The following is a 22802-nucleotide window of genomic DNA, read 5'->3' as shown; positions in this document are numbered from 1 at the left end:
TGCTAATCGGAGCAAGCGCTTCAGTCACAGCAGCTCTCCAGAGAAAGAGCTTATCAACCTTTAAGTCACATTAAACCTATGTATATTAAAATACTTATTTCCCAAAGCTTTACAAAGCCAACTCTGAAATCTCATTTTGTAGCTGCTTGTTTTGTTACCATCCTCTTGGTACCCCTCTGAGAGGTCGGCTCACCAGTATAATCCCACTTGCTGTACTGGAGAACGTGGTCTCTGCCCACGCAATCTTCCTGGGAATAGCTTTCGATGTGATGTTTTCTCCCAGAGATGTGGGTGCCAAATACATTATTCTTGCGTAAATGCTACAGCGCGTAGTAAAGGTTAATATAGTCAAAGCACTGAGCTCCCTGCTCCCCAAGGTTAAATGAAAAACCATGCTGCCTCTAAACCAGTGGAACGATATTGGTGCCACCTGAATTGTGTGTGCTGTGTGAATGGTGCCAAGCAACTCTGTAATTCTATACTAAGATTTTACATTAGTGGGACATATTTTGTAATTGTATGGTGACAGTGTGCTTATAAAATGGGTTACTAATAAGTATTTGTGGGAAATATTTGATGGTAGAGTTCTGCTTTCCAAATGAGCAATATATGGTTGCTTCCTTGATGAATGCTAAGTAGACCTTTATAAAATTACTGTCTGTCTCTTAATTTGCTTGTTTGAGCTGCAGCCCTTGGGTAATTTAGTGGGTTTTTTTTCAGTGAATTAGCCTTTTGTAAAACATGGTTCTCCAGTTAGTCACACCAGAATTCAGTAGAGTTCTTACTACATAAAGCTGATGCAGTGAGTGGAGAATAAGACCTGCTGCCTTAATGAGTCAAAGAAATATCCCAAAGAAGTATAAAATGCATTATTGTTCTTATTTGTTTGGTCCATAGGATCACAGCGAGCCTCTTCGCTTGCTGCATCAAGACTGGAACAGGCCATGTCTGAAATAACTCTGCAGAGCAGCGCAGTGAAGCAAGGACCTATGCAGCTATGGACAACTCTTGAACAAATTTGGCTACAAGCTGGTAAGTCCTGGACCACCTTGAGATCCTTTTTCTCCCCAGTGGTGAATGAGATGACAGAAGTATTACCAGAGTAGTTGAAATCAGTACTTGAAAATAACTTTATTCCAGCAGAAAATCTGCCTGTGTATCCCAGCTGGTTTTTGAAATACTTCTTCTTTGCTTCAGTGTAACAGGAAAAAAAATACTACAGTAGCGTGACTTTTCAGCTCACCTCTGTTTTTCCATAACACACACAAAACTTCAGTCATTGCTAAAATACGCTTTTAAAAGAAGAGGGTAGGTAGTTCTTTGTTAACAGATGGTAGTTCGTAGGGACAATTTTTTTCATTCTCCTTTTCCTACGTGCTTCCCTGTAATAAGACTGGTCAAACAATGTATTAAATGTTATTTAGACTGGAAACTTTACAATCTTTGCTGAAGTTTAAGTGAAAATTATTAAAAAGAGCAAGTCCTCCACTCGTTTTGTCCTTGACTGTTTGAATGTCTCAAGGACTTGTAGGCTGCATGTCAGTTTGAGACACTCGTGCAGAGATGCTATAGCAGAGCACATAGAGGGAAAAGAGAACAGTGAGAAGGAACTCTGCCCAGAGGCGATCTCCTAACTCATGAAAGGGTTTTATGTAGGACACTTGGTGAAGAATGGAGTCACACACAACACTCTACTATTTGCATTCCAGTATTTCACGACTGATAGAAAGAGCTCTGACCCTGCAGTTTTGCTCTTAAGAGGCAGAGTTTTTCTTCCACAACTGGGCCCACAGTTGTGTGTCTGAAATTACATTTGAGTGCTGTGATTGCTTCATAGATGTCTCTGCTACCATTTGCAACAACAAAAAAAAAACAAGCAGAGCCCACTGGAACCTTGCTGATAATTTGCTATTCTGTATGCAGGAGAACCTTTCAAATTCTCATTTAGATAATCAGTACAATTGACAATTCTCACATAAAACCTGACAGTCTCACCCTACTTCTCAGCAAAGATTTTGATAGCTGGTTTTGTGGGCCATTTCCTACCAATTAGACTTCAGTTCTGGTACAAAATGTGTGACATTCCTTTTGTTACAATCTGACTAACTATTAAAGAACAAAAGAAGTTACCTTACGGAATGCATCATCCTGCAAGTTAATCATGTATGTTCACTTAGCGGCTTGTGTGTATGTAAATTTCAGTGATGTGCTGTGCAGTTCAAAATCACTAGTAAGATTTTGCTTTATTCAGTTTATGGTTCTGATTTCAGGCTGCAGGGGAGGCTGGGGCACAAAAACCACAGTTTATTGTGATGAGAAGTCAGGTGTCTGTTGTCCGTCATCCTGCAGATAGCTCTAAGCAGTTTACATTTTTGCTGCTGTGTGAAAAGACAAAAGCAATAAAGACAGTGCTTGCTGTGACCTAGCTGTGAATTGCTATGATTACTTTTCAGTGTAAATCGAGTGCCTTTCTCAAAGGTGTTAATTAATTCTTTTAGGTAGAATTTATTTTTAAAGCTGTAACTTTTCTGTCCTATCATTTTTAAAATCTCTTTGTTTCATGCTTACTTTTAACTGGACTTGAATGAGGACTGATATTTTGAAAACACATACTGTGACTGCTCTGTAATTTTGTTACTGAAGTGAGTTATTGTTATGGATGCAGCTTAATGAGCTCTTGGTGAGGTACTGTTCATCCTCTCCTTGCAGTAGTGTGGAGGTCGCTGCATTCTGGTATCCTGAGGGATGGGGAGAGGTGGAGGTATTTTGGGGCAGTCTTTACTCTCTGTGGAGAAGGGCACAGTAGCTGAATAATTAGAGTTTTGACGCCCACTTTGAAGTGTGCTGGATTTTACACTGGGTTTAGTGAGTGGAATAGTCCAAAAGGGTATCACTGACCCTTTGTAGTAGAATCTTTCCCAACTGGAAGGAGGGAAAAGGAGGAACAGGTATACTCATAAGAAGTTAGTAACTTCCTAAATAGAGATATTTCATAAACAACAAATTAAACAGAAATGTGTGCTTAAAAACAGTTGACATAGTTACATGGTTTTGCATTGCAGCTCACCCCAGAATCAACAGCCGTGGAAAGTAACAGGCAATTAGCGTAACATTCTTGATGCCTGCATCGGGAGTCCCTTCATAGTCACCGGTGTGCTGTAGATGTCTATCAGGTTTAGCTTGGACTTGTCCTTTTTCAGTCAGTGACTCATCTTGTGACTCTGGGCAAGTTGCCTAACTTTTTCGTACCTCGGTGTCCTATCTGTAAAGGGAAAAAGTGTTAATCTGCCTTTGGGAAATGACTCGTGTATTGTTGTTTTTATTGTTGTTAACACTTTAGCCTTTTTAGCGTGAATCGTAAATCTTTAGATAAAATTATTACAATTTCCTAACCTCATACTACAGGTAAATTTATAACAAAGCATCTGTCCTTTTCGGACATTAACAGGACGCAGCTGGCCATGTCTCTGTGTGTGGGTATGGATTTAGAGCATCAGGCTGCAATCCGTCTGATTTCCATTAGAGGCATTACAGTTCCCGTGCCCCTTCATATCCCAAGGCATGAAAACTAATGATACCAACCGACTGATCCAGTTAGAGCTTTCTGCACGTCGACTGGAAAGAGGCATACAAACCAGCTATCCCACAGCCCCATGAGGCTGTTCTCACAGCCCTTCAGCGGCCCGGCCAGGCCACAAAGCCAGCACACCTGCTTGCAAGGGGATGGTTAGTGGCTGGTAGCTGTGGCATGGCTCTCATGCAGGGGAATTGTTACTGCGTCGCCCTCCGCCTGCAGCTCCAACAGGAGTTCCTGCCTTGTGCAGAAGCATCCTCAGTCCTTCAGAGCTGGAGACCCCTAGTTGCACTCCTGTCCGGTCGGGTCTCGCAACTAGTGCATGGGAACATGTGCATTCTTTTAACAGTGGCTGAAGGTGAGCGAGGCTGTGAACCCTGTGCAGATAGTTAAGTTCTTTTGTCCTGTGATAAAGAGCAGCCTTATCCCACACATAAGAGGGCATAGACTTAGTGGTTTTGTCTGTAACTTTTCTGGGTTTATGACCAACACAGTTATGTAGGGAAGATAATAAAGCAGCAGCTTTGGAAATACAGCTGCTAATTCCAAATGTGCTGCACTATAATGGATGCTGCACCTTGGTTTACCCTACAGCAGTGCCTATTGAACTTTGGCAAGCTAATTTTTTGTAATACAGTTGTACTGTAAGCAACCAAAGAGCTATTTGATGGATCTGTGGTCTCTAGAAAGAGTCCTCTTTCACACTTGCAAATAAAACTGAATTCTCACTGTCTTACGTCCAGCCATCTCTTATAGGACCAGCTGAGAGTACAGTCATCTGCAGCTGGGAACTTAGCACATTTCTTCAGTGGGCTTCCATATCTTCCTGTTTTCCCTGTAGGTAGACAGCTTTGGAAGAGTACAAGGTCTGCTGTCCCCAAAGGCTAGAGAGGTTGTCCACGCCCTGCAGCAGGCGTGCTTAGAATACTACTGATAGGCGTGCTCTGTTTTCATAAGTGTTCTGCAGCAAAGACCGTGATTAACGCAGCTTGTCCAGTCCCTTTTAACAATAACCTCCCAGTCCTCTTGAAATGTAATGGCCTCTTAAAAGGAGAGAGTTGTCTCATTAGGCTTTGACGTTAATAAGCCTAAACGTTATTCTTGGCCCCAAGGCTGAGAAGCAGGTCATTTCAAGGAGTACTCGGGAAGGGTGCTGCAGTGCACATGCTGCTGTGGTGCAGCTCCAGGAGAGGGGGTCTTTATGCTATCCACATGCCCATTTTTCCTCTTTGTTCTACTTTTCATGACTGAGAGCTTGAATTCAACTTTGAGAGGAGAGAAGGAACTTCCTGCAGCATTGGCAAAGCGTGTTAACTCCTTCCACGTCTTGTTGCAGGAAGAGCAAGGGGAATCCTAGAGATTACTGGTGATAACACTGCTTGTGTTACCAAGAGAAATACCTGACCTAGGAACTATTTCTACCCCTTATTTCCGTGTTAAAATCATGCCAGTACTCCTCCTTTCTGGTTAGAAAATGCAATCATGCTGTTTGGCTTAACAAAAATGTATGTGATAAGGTTCAAATTTATGACCAAAGTTTACCTTCATTCAACATTTTTTATAAGATCACTTTTGACCCAGGGAGTAAAGCGTGTCAGTACTGAAAAGAAATAGTTTTAATAGTTTTAAGCTCTTTAGGTAACTGGAGTAATTTCTTATCTGAAGTATGTGTGATTATATTGCCAGGCAGTAATAACTGTATGCTCTATTTATACGGAGCATTTTAGAACACTGCAAGCCAGTTTTAATAAGAGTTCTAATATTTCAGCTCCTGTTGCTATATTATTTTAAGCTTTACTTTTAACTACAATGTCCACTTTGTTTGTCTTTACTAGTACTTTATATCTGACAATTTAGCTTCTTGACTAACCCAATACTTTACCAAATATGGCCACTCACAGCAAAGTAGGTCTGGTAATTTGATCTAAGATTGGCTAAATGCCTGCTAAGCACAGCCTGCGAACCTCACCAGGTAGACCTAAGGCTAATTTAAAGGAGCATTTAAAGGAAAATGGCTAGGAGAACTGTTCCGTGTACTCACAGTGGGGCTGGAGTGGGCTACCTGCTGTCCCAATAACGTGCTGAAGTTTACCCTAGGAAAAAAATATTATAATGAACAAGAACTGTGAAGAGAGCCAGTGTAGCAGAGAACAGTGAGCTAATGGAAAAACATCTGCTCCCCCGAGTTATGTACAGCAGGAACTTTTTTTTTTCCCCTTCACAAAACGCTTGTGATTTATTTATTTTATTTCGTATGGGCCAATTCCTGGGAAAAAGCTGTGTTAGAGGAGATGGGCTTCGTTCCACGGGAACGTGTCGTCGGGGTCAGTGGGCTGGAATCTTCAACCCCGGCTGGCCCACGGCCGCACAGCCGCAGCCAAGGGCACGGCCGGGCCCTCCCCGGCTGCCCCTCAGCTCACCCGGCGCAGCGGGCAAACGCATATTTAAATGCTCTTCCTTCCCGAAGCTTTTAGCGATCCTAAGCCCACTCAAGTTATTAGCTCCGATATTAAACCTGTTTGTCAGGTTTGGGAGACATCTTTACTGACATTGCCAGAACAGCTGGGATCAGATGCTGTCCCGCGATGCAGCAGTTGTTGTTGAAGCAATTCTAATATTTTTCTGTCTTTTTTTTTTTTTTTAAAAAGTGCTTTCAAATTTTAGAATTTCAAATTTAGGACTTCCCCGTTCACTGCTTGAGTTCTTGATCTCCATAAGCGCCACTGATTTTTGTAGCTCTTTACAGTGGCACAAAGCAGTATGAAAAGCTGGAGCCTGGAGGGGGAGTCCTTTATCACACAGCTGTTACTGAGGAGAATACAGGTGTACTGGAAAGATGGCTGCCTGCAGTGTTTACTTACTGGGAAGGATTAGGAACACTTCACACTGGAGACAGAAATGGCAAAGTGAGCTGTTTTGGTCTCTTGAAATGTTACTAGTGAAGCTAAGAAGCCAGCAGTGGTTCTGCTAAGCCTCCTGGTTTAGCAAGCTCCATCCTAGGCTTTTCTGGTGCAGACTAAGAATCACCAAATTCCCCACTTCTCTTCGTCTAAATGTCCTCAGGAGGATACTAGGTTTTGATCTGCACTCTCCAGCTTCATTTATTTTCTATCAACAACAAATTTAAAAAGTCAGAAGGAGTCTTGGCCTTATATCAGTACTGGGCGTTTTGGATTGCTCCCCCCATCCCTGAGGCTTCTGGATATTTCTCATTGCTGGAGCAGGACGTGAAACTTTGTGGACTGATAATCCATTGGCACGGGCTGTCTTCAAAGAGTCTCAACATCCGGGACAGGCAAACATGCACGTGTGTGTGAACACTTGCTTGTGAAGGATACAGGCAGCAGCTAGCGATGTTAAGCAGTCTGTAGATCCTTTGCCGAGAGATGGAGAGAAACTGTTGCACTGCAGTGGGAGCCAGAGGATGACAGAGGGTACCAAATACTAGCATTTCCTCAGCTGCTCAGTAACTTTTGGGCAAGTGATAAAGCATAGACAGTCGTGAAGAAGAAAGCAGGACATTTATTCATACTGGAGACAGAAAAAAAAAAAAGGAATTTATGCTTGACTGGGATGGAATATGAAGACTTCACAGAATCACAGAATCACAGAATGGTAGGGGTTGGAAGGGACCTCTGTGGGTCATCTAGTCCAACCCTCCTGCTGAAGCAGGGTCACCTACAGCAGGCTGCACAGGACCTTGTCCAGGCGGGTCTTGAATATCTCCGGAGAAGGAGACTCCACAACCTCCCTGGGCAGCCTGTTCCAGTGCTCCGTCACCCTCAGAGGGAAGAAGTTCTTCCTCATGTTCAGACGGAACTTCCTATGCTTCAGTTTGTGCCCATTGCCCCTTGTCCTGTCACTGGACACCACTGAAAAGAGCTTGGCCCCATCCTCCTGACACCCACCCTTCAGATATTTATAAGCATTTATTAGGTCCCCTCGCAGCCTTCTCTTCTTCAGGCTGAACAAGCCCAGCTCCCTCAGCCTCTCCTCGTAGGGGAGATGTTCCAGTCTTAGTAGTGCTTTCTTTGACTGTAGCCAGTAGTAATACGTGTTTTGAGAGAGCGTACAAGAAAATCCAAAAGGTGCCCTTCCAACAGAAGCATTTTTATGTCACTGTTATCAGTGGTGGCCTTACTGCCGAAAAGATGGTGGCTTGCTTCTCCTAGCTTGGAAAGAGCTGTTTCCTCACCAGTGAGCAGGGCCCCACTTCAAGTAAAGGAATCTTGTTGTATTTCAAGTAATGTTTTGACTGTGCCATTTAGTATAGAAGGTAGCTTGTGGTAGTTCTGTGCCACTTCCAGAAACTTTTGCTCTAATGCTGCATTGATAAATAAAGAAGCTCAGTGGCCATTTCGGCCCCTGTGAGACCCGAAGCTTGGAAATTTAAAGTGGGTCCCTGGACTCCAGTTAACTACTATTTGCATGCAAAGACAGCCTTTGAGGATGTGAATCTGTTGCCTCATTCAGAAAATCAAGGGGCTAATCTCAGGTGGATGGGAACACCTGGCAGTTTCTGTTCTTCACTTCTGTTTCGAAGGTTTGCATCAAATGAAATAATTGCAGTCAGAATACGACTTGAGGAAACGTGTATCTTATCTGCCTGCAAGCTGTCAAGCTACTGCATGCAGGGTGGTGTCGTAATATGGAACGATGACTAAATATCACCTGCCACAAAGGAAAGGCAGCAGGGGAACCCTTTGTCACGGTAGTAGCTCTGTATTCACTGCTGGAGGCAGAGCTGCCTCAGAGCACTGGGTCTTTCCAGCTGGCTAAGGGCTGCTGCAGTAACAAGCATTAATAGCTCCTGAAGGCAGATGACGTGAACAGAAATCACCTCCCTACAGGTGCTCTCACCTTCTTAAAGCGCGCAGGGCTGCTCCCCACGGTACCATCCTGCTGGGCATCTGGCTGCGTTGCGCTGGCCGTGTCGCTGTGCAGTAGCACATTCGGGGTGGACAGGAGTAGACAAGTGCTGTAGACCTGGCGGGCACACCCAGCCAAGTGGTGCAGAGCAGTCTGCTTGTGGGAGGGAAGTGCCGTGTCTTGGATAATGCCAAGCGTGATTCGCAAGGAATGCAGTTTTAACTCTTGGGTTGGTCACATCACAGAAATACATTTCAAATCCATTTGATATTTTGGCTAGAACTACAGTTGTTGCTGATTCTGTGGTAACAAGCACAATTGCTCTCGACGCTGCTTTGAAACACTTAGGAAACAGGGAACAGAGTCAGCGCTCAAGGTGATGGCCAGCAACTCTTCCTCGGACTAGCATTGTGATGCAGACATGAGTAGATTACACTGTTGTTACTCCTCTGATGGACTCCCTAACACAGCTCTGTCAAGTAATTTATCTTGGAGACAAAAACAAGGAGCCTGACTGTAGGAGACGCAGCTTTGTCAGTGTTCTGGGAAGTGCTCTTGGTCTGTTTGTTACTGGTCTTTGGAGAGTGAGTAGATGATATGCTTCTGGCAATTCTCACTTGATTAAGGATCTTCACTGTAGATGAGCTTAAATGCTAACAGCTGGAAGAACTAGGAGCTCATGCTAGGGGTTAATGATTATCTGAGTGGAGGTGCGTGCTGCTGTCAAGGACTGGGCCCTGCATTAAGACTGGTGTATCAGCGGAAGCCTAGTTGCAAGTCGAGATGAAGGAGGACGTAGCCACAAGAGAAGATGACAGTTGTTTCGAAGAGCAGCGGAGAAGGCTGGAACAGTACTGCAAGAGAGCACAGATAGGAAGTGTAAGGTGGGTACGCAGAAGAAATTAGTCATGCTGGGCTAGACTTTGGAGTCAGCTGGATAGCTGCTCATGGTCTCAGTGGGTGCAGGCTCACGCTTCGAGTAGTGAATAAAAGAAGACAGTACATGATTCATTCTGTCTTTGCCCACCCATGCAGTGCACTTTCTCAGGCCATATCTATAGGTAAAAATGCTGAAATATTTCCTAATAATTTTTCACAATCAGAGTTTCTAGCATTTTCCCAGAGAGGCTAATAAAGGAGGTGATACATCCAGGATAATCATCTCTCTTTGCTTGATAGCATTCAGAGAGGCTTTGGTGGTACTTATTTCAAAACAGAATGTGCATTTGTTAAAGTTTTTAATGAAGATGATGTTAACTGAGAGAGAGCAAGGAAGCTTGCAAACATGGCCTTGGATTCAAAGTTGCAAAGAATGTCAGTACCAAGAAGGATGTAGTCCAACAGTTGGAGGTTCATAAATGGTTTCCCTGAAGCACTGGAGCTTTCACAGGCTAAGAACTACAGATCTTCTCTACCTGTGTCAGCCTGAGGAGATGCCCTTTGCTTTGGAGTGGAATTGGGTGCTACATCTCCATAACAGAACTTCCTCATAAGGGCTGCTAATTTGGTTAAATGTCTATTTACAGCATGATTAGGTGATACAAGATGTGCTGAACAATCCAGTGGACAGGAAGCTGCTAACCCAGGTAACACAAAGGCAGTACTTTCAGTACTGTTGAGGAGGAAGGAGTATTACCATGATAAATTTAATGGATCTTTGGGATTGGGTTTTGATTTCTGCCTCTAGCTGTGTTTTTATTCTGTGTTGCGTAAGCGTATCTTGTTAATCTGTGAATAAAATGAGTATGTAATAGAAGTGAAAAACGAGTTTACAGAAAACACTTTTTAATGCAGGCCTAAACGATTTCCCTTAATGTCTATTTTTAACTAGGTGGGTGCACTCCTTTCCTTTGGTAACCCAAAGGCACCTCTCATTCTTTTTTTTATGCAGATGAGACCTCCCACACCATTAAATCATGCTGAACTGCAAAGAAATTGACTGAACTTTAATATGCTACATTACCATACCATAAAATACAATTTGTAGATCTTATTTAGATTCTGTGTTGCTGCACTTCGTCTGAATAATTATTATTACTGAAGAAGATTTACAGGCACTGTTGGAAGAAAAAAATAAGTACTCTCCATTTTGTATGCATTGAAACACCGGCTGTGCCTGATTTCACATCTAAACCCCCTTCCTCCCGATTCTTCTCTGAAATGAAACCAGTCCCATTATGCTGTTAGTTGCTAATAGAGCTTTTAATATGGCAGTATCCAGAACTTCTGCTATCTTCAGGTAGCGCCAGGCTTTCACCTCTGCTTCTCTGCCGCTAAGTTTGTGCTAACTTTGCTAATGCAGTGTTTATTTTCAGGCTGTGAATCGTCACTTTGCACATCCCCATCCTCATTATTGCCAGGTGCATGGCATCAGCTGCTGTGCAGCACTTGGCAGGAAAATGCTCGGTTCCTTGGGAAGTGCAAGTAAAATACTGTATTCCCACAAACATGTGAATAAGGCTGCACACATACTCGGCTTGACGAGGTGCATGGCCTTGCTTTCTGTTATTGTAGATAGCTGCAGCCTCTTGGAGCCAAGGGAAGGGATGCATGCTGAGATTTTTATAATGATTAACCAGAAAGAAACGTATATGAGTCACTCTTAAAGAGTATAGCTCTTACCAAGGAACAAATGTTTTACTCATGTTGACAGCCTTGGAGAATGACATTTATCTGTAGCACAACCTACGGATGGCTAAGAAATATTCAAGCGTTTTCTCAACAATGTGTCACCCTTCTTCCAGAAGGAAGTGGAAGGCTGTTCAGCCATGCTGTCGTTTCAGTACATGATTGTTTTCAGTGTGCCAATTGAAGTGCTATTTGTGGTCCTAGTCTCATGTCAGACAGGCCAAGGGGGAACCTTTCCGTAGTCAGACAGGACTGCCTTGGAGATGCTCTCCTGCTCACCTCTACCCATCAAGCTCCGTGTCAGTGTGCCAAGTCTCCACAGTCATCTGGGTTTCCCAGCGTTTGAAACTGGCAGAGTTTCAAAGCTATTTAAGAGGAATTTTCAGGCTAATTTCCCCCGTCACAGAGACTTCTTGAGAATACTCTCTATCTTTAAAAGTCAGGACATTTAAGGTTGTGTCTAATTTCAGAATTATTTATCTAAATCTAGAGCCTGAATTACTCATTTCGAATTGGACTCCTGAGCTGTCAATACTTTTACTGCGTTACCACATCTGTTTAAAAAAAAAAAAAGACTTTGAGTTTTTTGCAGTGGTAACATGTATAACACAAATAGGTTATGGACCAAACAACGATGGCTGCTGTATGAAGAATTATTTTATTTTATATAGATATGTGCATGCATACATGCATGCATAAATACATATATGTGTCTAAAACCACAGTTTCCCTTTTCAGTTACAGGTGCCAGTGAAAATTACCACTTTTGAAGCCTTTTGCAAGGATTTAATGCATAAGAAATCCTGAGAAATGTTGAAGTAACCATGAGATATATTACAAAGTTTATGTTTAACATCAGAAATTATTTGATTAACAAATTGACAATCAAGCACATTAGTATGCCTGTTACACTTTCTTTTTTTTTCCCCTAAGAAAACCACTAAGAGAGTTGCTGGTAGTTGAAGAAAGTAAATGAGCAGTCTTTTCCAAGAGCTCTCTTTTGGTTTGCTGTAGAGTATGTATGAGGAAGTAAATGTGTTAATACACAATATAGATAAGTCTCTATGATACAAGCCCTTTGATTTGAATAGTCTCTGAAAAGTTGAGACAGTTGTTTTATAAACTGGAGAAATAAGCAGAGAGAAACACTTTTAGTTATATTTTAAAATGTGGACATACTCTTTAAATAAAAGTTATCTAATGTCCAGCTCAGTCAGATGTGTCCTATTACTCTGACAGTAGACAGTGATGGCTTATTCTGTTCTTTTTTCCCCCAGATTATTTGGAAATACATATGATGGCTCCAAGTGGCTACCAGCCCTGCTTCCTTAGGGCTCAGTTCAGCACTGTTTACATTCCTGAATGAGAATCCTTAAGGCCATCCTCTGTCAGGACAGCAACCTAAAGATGTCCATGAGCATCTGTATAGAGTCTTTAGCATTAAGAAAAGATCCATTCAGTGAATCCACTTGTAATAGTAAACACTGTGCAGGATCATGGCCTCGTGTTTTAATGTACTTAAGGGACATGATGATATGTAATTAATGTGAAGAAAGGTCTCTAACTTATTTCAACTAATGGTAAGGTGGTTTTTTGTTTTTGTTTTTTTTCTAGCTGAACTCTTCATGGAACAACAGCATCTCAAAGAAGCTGGCTTTTGTATCCAGGAGGCAGCTAGTCTTTTCCCCACATCGCATGCTGTACTGTACATGCGTGGGAGGCTTGCAGAGATGAAAGGCAATTTGGAGGAGGCTAGGCAATTGTATGATGAAGCGCTCGCAGTGAATCCAGCTGGAGTGGAAATTATGCACAGCCTGGTGAGTTTGCAGGGGCTCAGCTCCATTATAGTATTTATGTTCCTGATTAACTGTAATAAGAGGGGAAAGGGCTCATGGTTCCTCTGGATGCCATTGTCTTCCTAATCCTGAGAGCAAATGACTGTTCCAAGTATAAATTGGGTAGCTTGAACCTCTATTTTAAGACTGGATTGAATGTTTTTAACTAATTAGGACTTGTGTCAAAAGTAAATATTTTAATTGACAAAGGCTGATATTTTTGGAAGTCAGTTCACTGCTTTGTCTTTGCTGCTTTTTCTACTAACTGTTATGCATTTTAAAGCAGCAGGACACTGATGTTTGAAAGATCTGAACTAAATAACTGTAGAATATAGATATGTACGGGGTTTGTAAACCCTGGGCTGGAGTTGTGTGTCTACTCAAATCAAGATAAACTATGAGTTTAGGATAAAATTAATCTGTTATTATCTTAAGCTGTGGCTTAGCTCCAACCTTGTGTAGGGGCAGTGACTCCACATTTGTGGGGTTTTTTTGGTAGTGCTCCTATCCAGCAAGTATTTTTTTTCTGTTGCACTATCCCCAAAATGGACCTAATTACAGACACAGAGCCTAGAGCTCTGTGGAAAACCAAAACCCCCTCCTCTTATGAAATCAGAACTGTTAATCATATTTCATCAACGATGCATCTTGTTAACTGTAGTCCTTACGGTAGACCCCACAGGTCTCTGTGGGATTTTAGAAGTCTTTCTTCACTAATTTAATTTTTAAAGGAATTCGGTATCCATGTGACTGCTTTGTGTCTTTGCTAGCAGATTTGTATTTCCTGGCATAAATTTGGTCCGGATGAGGTTTGCAGGCAACTCCAAAACTGAAGGGATATCAGTGCACAAGAGGACAAATGTAAAGTGAAGTTATAATTGAGAGAAAATAGTAGAACCTACAGGCAAGGGATGAGATACTTGGTAACAATGAACGTTCAGTGTAAAACCAGCAAATCAGTAGCTGGAGAAGGTTACAGAACAGCTATGCACAGATCAGGCTTATCAGGGCAGTAACATTACTTTGCTGTGATCCAACCTTTACAAAATCAGTCGGTAAAAACCTGGCAAGATAGACTGATGTTTCTTGCTCAGTTAGCGTCATGGTTTCAGACGAGTCACTGATATCAGAGCAGCCATTAAGTTAGATGCCAACATAATACTAATAGCTTTCATTTTTGTCTTATTTTATGGGCAGAACCACATACTGTGTCTTCCCATTTCAGTTGCTTGCAATTTTCTGAAACTATGGTTATTTGGAATAAAAATTTCTGAGATGCACATCTGCTGTCACCCAGTTCACTTTGGAAAATGTCACCCAACATGGCTTAACAGTTTCTGAAAATGAGGCTGAAGAAGAGACTTTAAAGGCTTCTGTGACATCATCTTTACTGTCCTTTAGTGTCTCCAGATTTTGTCAGGAGTGGGTAGTCTGTGTAATATATTTTTTACTATCCCTAAGAAAATCCTTCCTAGGTTATCCAAGTTGTAACCATTAAAAAACACATCTTATACGTGCTTAGTACATACGTATTTCTGAAACCTCTGCGGAGTTTGTGAATGCTCATTCCCCTCAAACCCCAGTAAGCTCAATCATCCCTTAGTCAAGGGATGGAAGTAAAATTTAGGAGAGGTGAAAAATACAGTGAGATGGGGAATCTGGGGCCAGAGACTCAGTCCATAAGGAAGTAGGGAAGAGGAAAGATAGTAACAAAGTGAGAGAAATAAGGATAGATAGAAAATAAGATAGGTAACACTGGATAAGACTAGATAGAAGAATGAGACTGGGTTAAGGAACCCAGATGAGACACATGGGTTGAGGAGTGGGCATGCTGGAAAGGATGAATTAAAGGGGTCAGTCTTATGAGAGAGACAAAGGAACGTGAACCTGTAAGAGTACTTCCACTCCATAGCCTTCAGTCTCCATAAAATTCTGAATCTTCCCATCCTGGTGCCAGCAAATATCAGTGAAAATCACTCGCTTAAGCATGTGCCTCATCTCCTTCAGCCTGGTCGTGCTGGCAGCCTATGGTTTACACCTGTTAGCTAAGATAGCAAAGGTCTGGCCTATCCCTGCTGCTGTGAATCATGGCAGTAGTTCTAGGATGCCACATAATGGCATTCCTTTGTATGCTTTTCCAAAAGCTAGGAAATTGCACATAACAAGTTAGAAGCATCTGATGAGCACTATAGAAAAGCCTGTAAAGAAATTAATCATTCTCCCTTCAGAACAGAGCTGGAATAATGTGCAGTAAACAAGGCTTTCAGGGCTATGCATCAAATAAAAAGGGCAAAAATAAAATATTGAATGGCTGCTAGCTAAGTGATTTTGTCCTGTGTACTGAATGAGACAGTGTCCCCATGGAGAACTCAAGACTCGGTTTATGCAATTGAGGATATAATGTAACAAGTGGTAAATTCTGCATCTCCTTGAGGCCATCAGAAGAAGACTGGATGCTTTTCTGAAATGTATGTATTAGCCAAGTACTAACTGTACTGTTATTAAAAATACAAGTTCATGAGCACAGTATGTTCAGTCCCCTACCAGAGGGAAATGTATACCTTGGGTTATGCAGGAGGCCAAACTAGATTATCGGCTAGTTCCAAGTGGCTTGAAACTATGCAAGACAGACACACAGGCGGCTGAAATTAGGTTCACACGTGCTGTTTCAGTGCTGGTCTCCCCAAACATTTGAGCACATAATTTTCCCACTGTACTAGTACTGTTGTGGATGTGTTATAATTGAGGAAAAGAGAGTCTGGTTATGCGAATTACTGTTTGACTTAGTGCAATTGCCATCCAACCGGCCTAGTCCACTTTAAAGGAAAACTCTGCTGTAGACAGTGCCGATTCTCCCTGGTGTATCGGCATCAATTAGCAAAGCAGTCATATCTCTTCCCGTGGGCTCTCAGAACTGGGTTGTCAAAGCTATATTTGGAAAATTCCAACCTGAAGAGCGTTGCTGGCTTTAAATGAAGGGCACAGATCTACCAATGAATGAGTCCACCAGATGTCAATAACTTCACTTTTACACAGGGTAGAGTCATCACCATAATAAACACAAGCACTTTCTCTGCATAGCAGAAAATGGCTGTGTTTTACTGTGACTGTAGGGTGTTTACAGTAGCTGTCAAATCAGTGTACTTTCTGTATAAAGCAAGCTGCTGCGTGGAAGAGCAGCACCTTACAGTAGGACTGCAGTGCTGACTGCATCTGGAGAGGTGGGTAGCGCGCTCCGCTTCATTGCGGGGGCTGTTGGCACTTGGTGTTCGATACTGTGGTTAGGAAACCACAGGCACATTGAAAATACCACATAGTTGTGCTGCTTCTTGCTAGCACTTGCAGTTTGTAAGTGATGCCACAGGATCCTTAAGCCTGTATTAAGAATCCACCAGTGGCCTTTACCAAGTAAATACTACTGGCTAATACCTAATCTAAGGAAGCACATTTGTGGCGGAGTTCTGTTTTCATTTGGAAAAAACACATAGAATCAGGTTTTGGGGCTAATTGGCAGCATACTTAGGTACCAAAGTACTCCTGGTGAAGTGTGGAGCTATTCCTTTGGTTGAACAACTGTTTGCTGTCAGAAACAACTAGCTTGGCTTAGCCCTTAGAAACTGTACATACTGTAAGACCACAGTTCTCTGTAGGAAATATGACTTCTTAGGGGTTTTTTTCCACATTTCTCCTTGTTCTGTCTCACAAGTTTCTGTCTTCCCTCCCTTTACGAGAACATCCCTGTTCTTTTCTTCTTCTTGCCTTTCACAGGCTCCTTCTGGGGCCTGTTTGCAAAGATCATCGAGCACTTCTCCCTCCCGCGGGGCTGATGGAGTTTCCACTGAGTAGGTCTCTTCACTGGTCCAGAAACAAGAGCTTAGCCCATATCCCCTTGTCTCACACTGCAACTAGTCAGCCATGCCAGATGCTAATCTATGACAGCGCATTTCTAAAGCAAAGAACTGTGGCTTACTTCTTTCAGTATGTACCAAATTTGGTTATATAACATCATGATATACGTGGCTTTGGGATGTAGACAGCAAAGCTAATGTGTGCCCAACCAAGTCAGAAAATACAACATAAGCCAGGGCAGATGACACCTCCTTGTAAAGCAATACACAAATCCACCTACCTATATGTCACTAGAGAAAGACATAGAAATTTGCTAGTTCCCAGCCACAGTGCATTCAGTACCATTCTCCCTTTTGATTTGGAGGAGGAGAAAATCAATGCCAGCATGTTGTATTTGAGTCCTAAGGCTCCATATGTAATATAGCAAGATAAACTAAAAACATGCTGAGATATTCAGAAGACTTCTGCCCAGCATGCATCTCACACAGCACTTTGCCAAGTCAGAGCAATTCTCAACATGTTCTAGTTCAGGGAAGAAGAAAGAGAATCATGTATTTAATAGGGAAGAAAATGGGTACCCTCATCTCTGTCACTGTGCCAGGTTTAATGAAAATAACAAAAAATGCCATCAAAACAACGGAGAAAAAATTCGCCTGACTCATGCTTGAGTCTTATTGCAGTGGAAGAATCATAGAATCATAGGTTGGAAAAGGCCTCTGAGTCCAACCATCACCCCAACACCACCATGCCTGCTAAACCATGTCCTGAAGTGCCACATCTACACGTTTTTTGAACACCTCCAGGGTTGGTGACTCCGTCGCTTCCCTGGGCAGCCTGTTCCAATGCCTGACCAAGACTCTAATGAGTCCTCACTTCTTCTGAAGGCTGGGGCAAGGGTGATAAGGTTGTTATCAGAATGACACATAGCTGTCTGCACTGCCTCATCCCTATGCTTGATAGCGAAACAAAGTGAAATACATACTGGGTTTTGTTTGGTGAGGTTTTGTGAAGGTCTTCATAATGGAAGCAGCCTTCAGAATGTATTTCTATGTTCTGTTGTGACCACATAAACAGGTGGAAAACATAATCTAGTGAAAATGTGTTTGATTTGTTCCATAATTAAGTCAAATAGAATATACCGGTAACACCAGTTGTGCTAACAATGACAGTTCTGCTTTTTCTTAGAGAGACCAGGATCTGCACCGCAAAGCATAAGATTGGCAGTCACACCAAGGGCTTTACAGTCATATAGTTGGAAAAACAAGCTTCCCTCTCACCTGAGACGATTGTCACTAAACTGGGCCAACAAATTGACTGTAGGCTGTTTTGTGACCCTTGTTTTCTGAGATTAGTGTAGATTTTCGCCTTTTCCCGGGAAAGCATTGTTATTTTTGGAGAAGTTCCTGTGGTAAATGCAGTTTGGGAGGCATCAGCCACATAGCAGAATCATGGAATGGCTGAGGTTGGAAGGGATCTTGGCAGATCATATAATCCAACCCTCTGCTCAAGCAGGTTCAGGTAGAGCAGGATACTCAGGACCCTGTCCAGCTGGGGTTTAAATATCTCCAAGGATGGAGACTCCACAACCTCTCTGGGCAACCCGTTCCGGTGTTTGATCACTCTTGCAATAAACAAAGCTTTTTCTCATGGTTAAATGGGATTTCTTGTATTTCATTTTGTCCTCATCCAGTCACTGGATACCACTGAGAAGAGTCTGGCTCCATGTTCTTTACACTTTACCATCAGATATTTAACCGTATTGATAAGGTCCCACCCAAGACTTCTCTTCTACAGGCTAAACAGTCACAGCTCTCTTAGCTTCTTCTTGTGTGGCAGATGCTCCAGTCCCTTCATGAACTCAGTGGCCCTTTGCTGGACTCTCTCCAGTACATCCATGTCCTCCTTGTGCTGGGGAGCCCAGAACTGGACACAGTACTCCAGGGGTGGCCTCACCAGTGCAGAGTGGAGGGGAAGGCTCACCTCCCTTGACCTTTTGGCAACACTCCTCCTAATGCAGCCCAGGCAACTGTTAGCTGCCTTTGCTGCAAGGGCACATTGCTGGCTCATGGCCAGCTTGTTGTCCACCAGGTCCTTTTCAGCAAAGCTCCGTTCCATCCAGTCATCCCCCCAAAGTGAATCTGAAGCTAATACCAGGAATTTTTTCTGCAAGTAGATACTAAACGTAACATTGGCATGACTGTGCTGGATCAGACCAGAGGTTAACCATGAGCCAGCAGTGTGCCCTGGCTGCCAAGAAGGCCAATGGCATTCTGGGATGCATCAAGAGGAGCGTGGCCAACAGGTTGAGGGAGGTTCTCCTTCCCCTCTACACTGCCCTAGTGAGGCCTCATCTGGAGTACTCTGTCCAGTTCTGGGTTCCCCAATTCAAGAAAGATGAAGAGCTACTGGAGAGAGTCCAGCGGAGGGCTACAAGGATGGTGAGGGGACTGGAGCATCTCTCCTACGAGGAGAGGCTGAGGGAGCTGGGCTTGTTCAGCCTGAAGAAGAGAAGGCTGAGAGGGGACCTTATAAATGCTTACAAATACCTGAAGGGTGGGTGTCAAGTGGATGGGGCCAAGCTCTTTTCAGTGGTGCCCAGTGACAGGACAAGGGGCAATGGGCACAAACTGAAGCATAGGAAGTTCCGTCTGAACATGAGGAAGAACTTCTTCCCTCTGAGGGTGACGGAGCACTGGGACAGGCTGCCCAGGGAGGTTGTGGAGTCTCCTTCTCCGGAGATATTCAAGACCCGCCTGGACAAGGTCCTGTGCAGCCTGCTGTAGGTGACCCTGCTTCGGCAGGAGGGTTGGACTAGATGACCCACAGAAGGTCCCTTCCAACCCCTACCATTCTGTGATTCTGTGATTCAACTAGTCTTTCTCTCCAACAGCAGCATAAGGAAGTGCCTAGGAAAGAATGAGAGCAGGGCAGGCATATATGGTACTTCTAAGGCTATGACTTAGCTCAGGGACATCCTGAAGCAGACTTGTATTCTACTTGCTTAGTAATTCACAGTGGATTTCTCTTTCATGAACTTGTCTTGAGCCTCTGTTAGCTCTCAGCATTCACAATACCCTTCACAATGAGACCCACAGGTCTGCTTTCTGCTGTACTAAGGACAGCCAAATTTTGTATGTTCTTGATGCAGCTCTTCCTAGCTCTTGCTTGTTCTTGTTTTGGAAGACAGAACACACCACTGATTCTTATTCATCCCTCCTCCCATTACTGGATTTTATGGATATCTATCACCAAACCAGTCCCATTCCTTTCATTATTGCCACTGCTTCTCTCTGAACTTCTCTTTAAAATGAGAAGGCTAGAGCAAATAATGCACTTCTAAAAGACTAGCTTAGCCTCAAAGGCAGTGTTGCAGACTCAGTGTTAAAAAAACCCCTCATTGTCTTGTGTTCTTCTACACATATAATTATTACCTATATACATGTTCATACAAATACAATGTTCTATTTCAAATGTTTTGTATTAACTTGACCTCATTACCACGGCTCTGTTTCCATCTCCTCATGCCTGTAGGGGCTAGATTTTTTTCTGAGCGGTCAGCATCTCTAATGAATACGTGGTGATTTATAATAGCAGTGAGCAGTGTAACGATGTTGTCTCAAGTCCTTGCAGAGATGTCAGTGTCCCAGTGTGTGAATACAGCACAGCCAGGAAGCATGCAGTTCTAGTCTTTGATATATATTCTTCATTCTTCTTGACAGAGGCATCCTTTTAGCTGGTGGAACAAGAAATTTCTCTCTGCTGGTAACGCTAAAAGCTGAGGAGCTTGGCTGAGAACAGATTTTTGTGTAGATTAGGTTCCTTTTGCCAAAGATACATACACTGCTTTTGAATAGATTTGAGCATTTAATAACTATATGGTGCTTTGTTTAAATCTTCTGCTCTTAATTGTTCAGTTGGATGCAAGGGCTGAATAAAAAGCACAAGTCTTTGTAGAGAGCCTTGGACTGTTTAATTTGGCCTTCATTGTGTACTTAGGATGCAATTCCATGTTCGTTTTAGTAGAAGAGTCAACCTATTGTCTCCAGACTCACATTCAGTAGCATCAGGATAATTTGAAGACTACAGTTTCTACTGATTAGGACGTGGAAATGAATTATTTCTGTTCATTTATTTCATTTTACCTCACAGTATGGTGCATGCATCCTTGTTTTCAAAGGCATCCATTCACATAATAAAAACATGGCTTGATTGCTTAATATTTTCAAGGATGACATGCGTTACTTCCTTGGGGATTTGTTTCATGCTGCCATGAAGTAATCATATAAATCATGTGGCAGATTCTCAGCATGAGTAAATTATCATAGCTCCATTGTACCAAGGTCTGTATGTCTTCTAAGGTAGCTAGGACCCTAATTAAAAGCATTTTTACCTTGAAAGCTGAAGTTAGAATGCTTTCTGTGCTTAAATGTGGAAGCAAAACAGCATAGTTTTCACATTAACAGAGTTATTTATCATCTAAGGAGCTGCTTTATGTCTGTAGTTTATTCAGTTTGTTTGCTATTTTGTAGATAAGTATGCCGTGATCTGTTTCCATTTTCTAGTGACATTTCTTGCTCAGTTTTTTGTATTTGTGTACAGAGAATTGAACATCACAATTAAAATGCATCCCTCTGTAGGTAGGACAACTGTGCGTTTGTCCTAAGTGTAATTGGTGAATAATTGTATCTAGAGACGCAATGAGCAACCTGTTTTTATCTGTTCTGGAGATACTTCTTCCCAGCTGCATTTGATGCTCCCCTTGCTCCTGTTTTGGCAAAGGTGGTGAGCAGAGTTAGGGACTGGGTAATTTTGATGAGGTGGAGAGTTGTACTACTTCTGTGATACTGACAATATTTTTTATTATCACAGCTACTACTTAAACAAATACTTAAAGGGAATCTTTGATAAATTGCTGTCACAAAAACCAGAATTTCAGTGGATAATGACAGCAGAATGAATGTCTAACTGTCCTTTGACATGCAAAATAATTTAAGCTTTACTAGTAATGCTATTTTTAAAGCTTTTTTTTTCCTGTATACATAGAGTTCATTACTTAAATATTTTTGGATGATATCAGATGTTTTTATTATTTATATTTATTATCCAGAATTTCTGTATGTAAAACCTCCTTCAAGAGAGGGTTATTTTAAGGTTTTCATCTATGTATTGATTATAGTTTTTAATTACATTGTGTCTGTGTGATCCTAGTTCAATGTGGCTTCTGAGTTATAATACAGTAAATTCTTAGAAATAGAAAACTAAAACCCAACATCACAGATTAAAGTACTTAAGATATTATGTGTGCCGCCATGTCCTCCAAACCGGAGAAGCCACGAGCCATGTCAGACTGTTTGTGGGGGATGCTGGCGCAGAGGCGATCTCTTGGTGTTTTAGAAAGAGCAAGGCAAAGAACCAAAAGCAAACGTAGGAGAGGGAGCGAGCTCCTGGTTTCTCTTCCCAAACCAAGCACCATTTTGTGGTATTTATCAACGCACTTCAGGCTAGGGCTTTGCTACTGTTGTGCAACAGGGTGGGTCCTTCCTCTTCCAGAGAGCAGAGGACCGCAGCGCGGTCATTTTCCGTTGAAGGCAATTCACTGCCAAGGGCTGGAGCGGAGGTGGAGCCCCGGCTCTCGCCAGCCCTGGCAGCTGTGATTGTGTCACACTTCACTCTAAACCTCTGTGAAACAGGGGTGAAGCTACTAGTCTACTTCATCTGGGGTTTGTGGAGCTTAATTAATATTTGTGCATACTTTCACATGACAGGCACTCTGTAAGCGCAAAAATCTAATTTATTCTAGTTGTATGTCTTGATTGCTGTGGTGCTTTATTCATTTGGGCTTTTAGACCACAAATTATTTTGGCTGAAGTACTGCGACTGTTCAGCACAAATGATGTGCTTTACAGCTCTGGGTACCCTTCTGTCCCTAAATGTAAGTAGTGATGAAAACATTATTGCGGTGGGAGTGGGATTTAGGAGGCAGATCTGTGAACTGTTTCTTCCACTCTCAAGGATTTGTTTTCATTAGAGGAGTCTGGCTTGCCTGT

The 22802-nt window shown here is 42.5% G+C and overlaps 1 protein-coding gene across 10 annotated transcripts in view; it reads left to right on the top strand.

The window, feature by feature from the left end:
* The window catches only part of TTC7A (tetratricopeptide repeat domain 7A), a 181905-nt gene that overhangs the window by 128034 nt on the left and 31069 nt on the right, over positions 1–22802 (top strand). For all 10 annotated transcript variants that reach the window (XR_012763068.1, XR_012763070.1, XR_012763069.1 and 7 more), the window contains 2 exons: positions 898–1032; positions 12686–12888. Coding sequence is in view for 7 of the 10 variants with exons in the window: in XM_075412838.1 (XP_075268953.1) it covers positions 898–1032; positions 12686–12888 (338 nt within the window). In the remaining 3 variants the exon portion in view is untranslated. The remainder of the gene's footprint in view (positions 1–897; positions 1033–12685; positions 12889–22802) is intronic.

This window comes from Opisthocomus hoazin, chromosome 2 (genome assembly GCF_030867145.1).
Source record: "Opisthocomus hoazin isolate bOpiHoa1 chromosome 2, bOpiHoa1.hap1, whole genome shotgun sequence".
Taxonomy (NCBI): domain Eukaryota; kingdom Metazoa; phylum Chordata; class Aves; order Opisthocomiformes; family Opisthocomidae; genus Opisthocomus; species Opisthocomus hoazin.
This window is presented reverse-complemented; position numbering and strand designations above follow the sequence as displayed.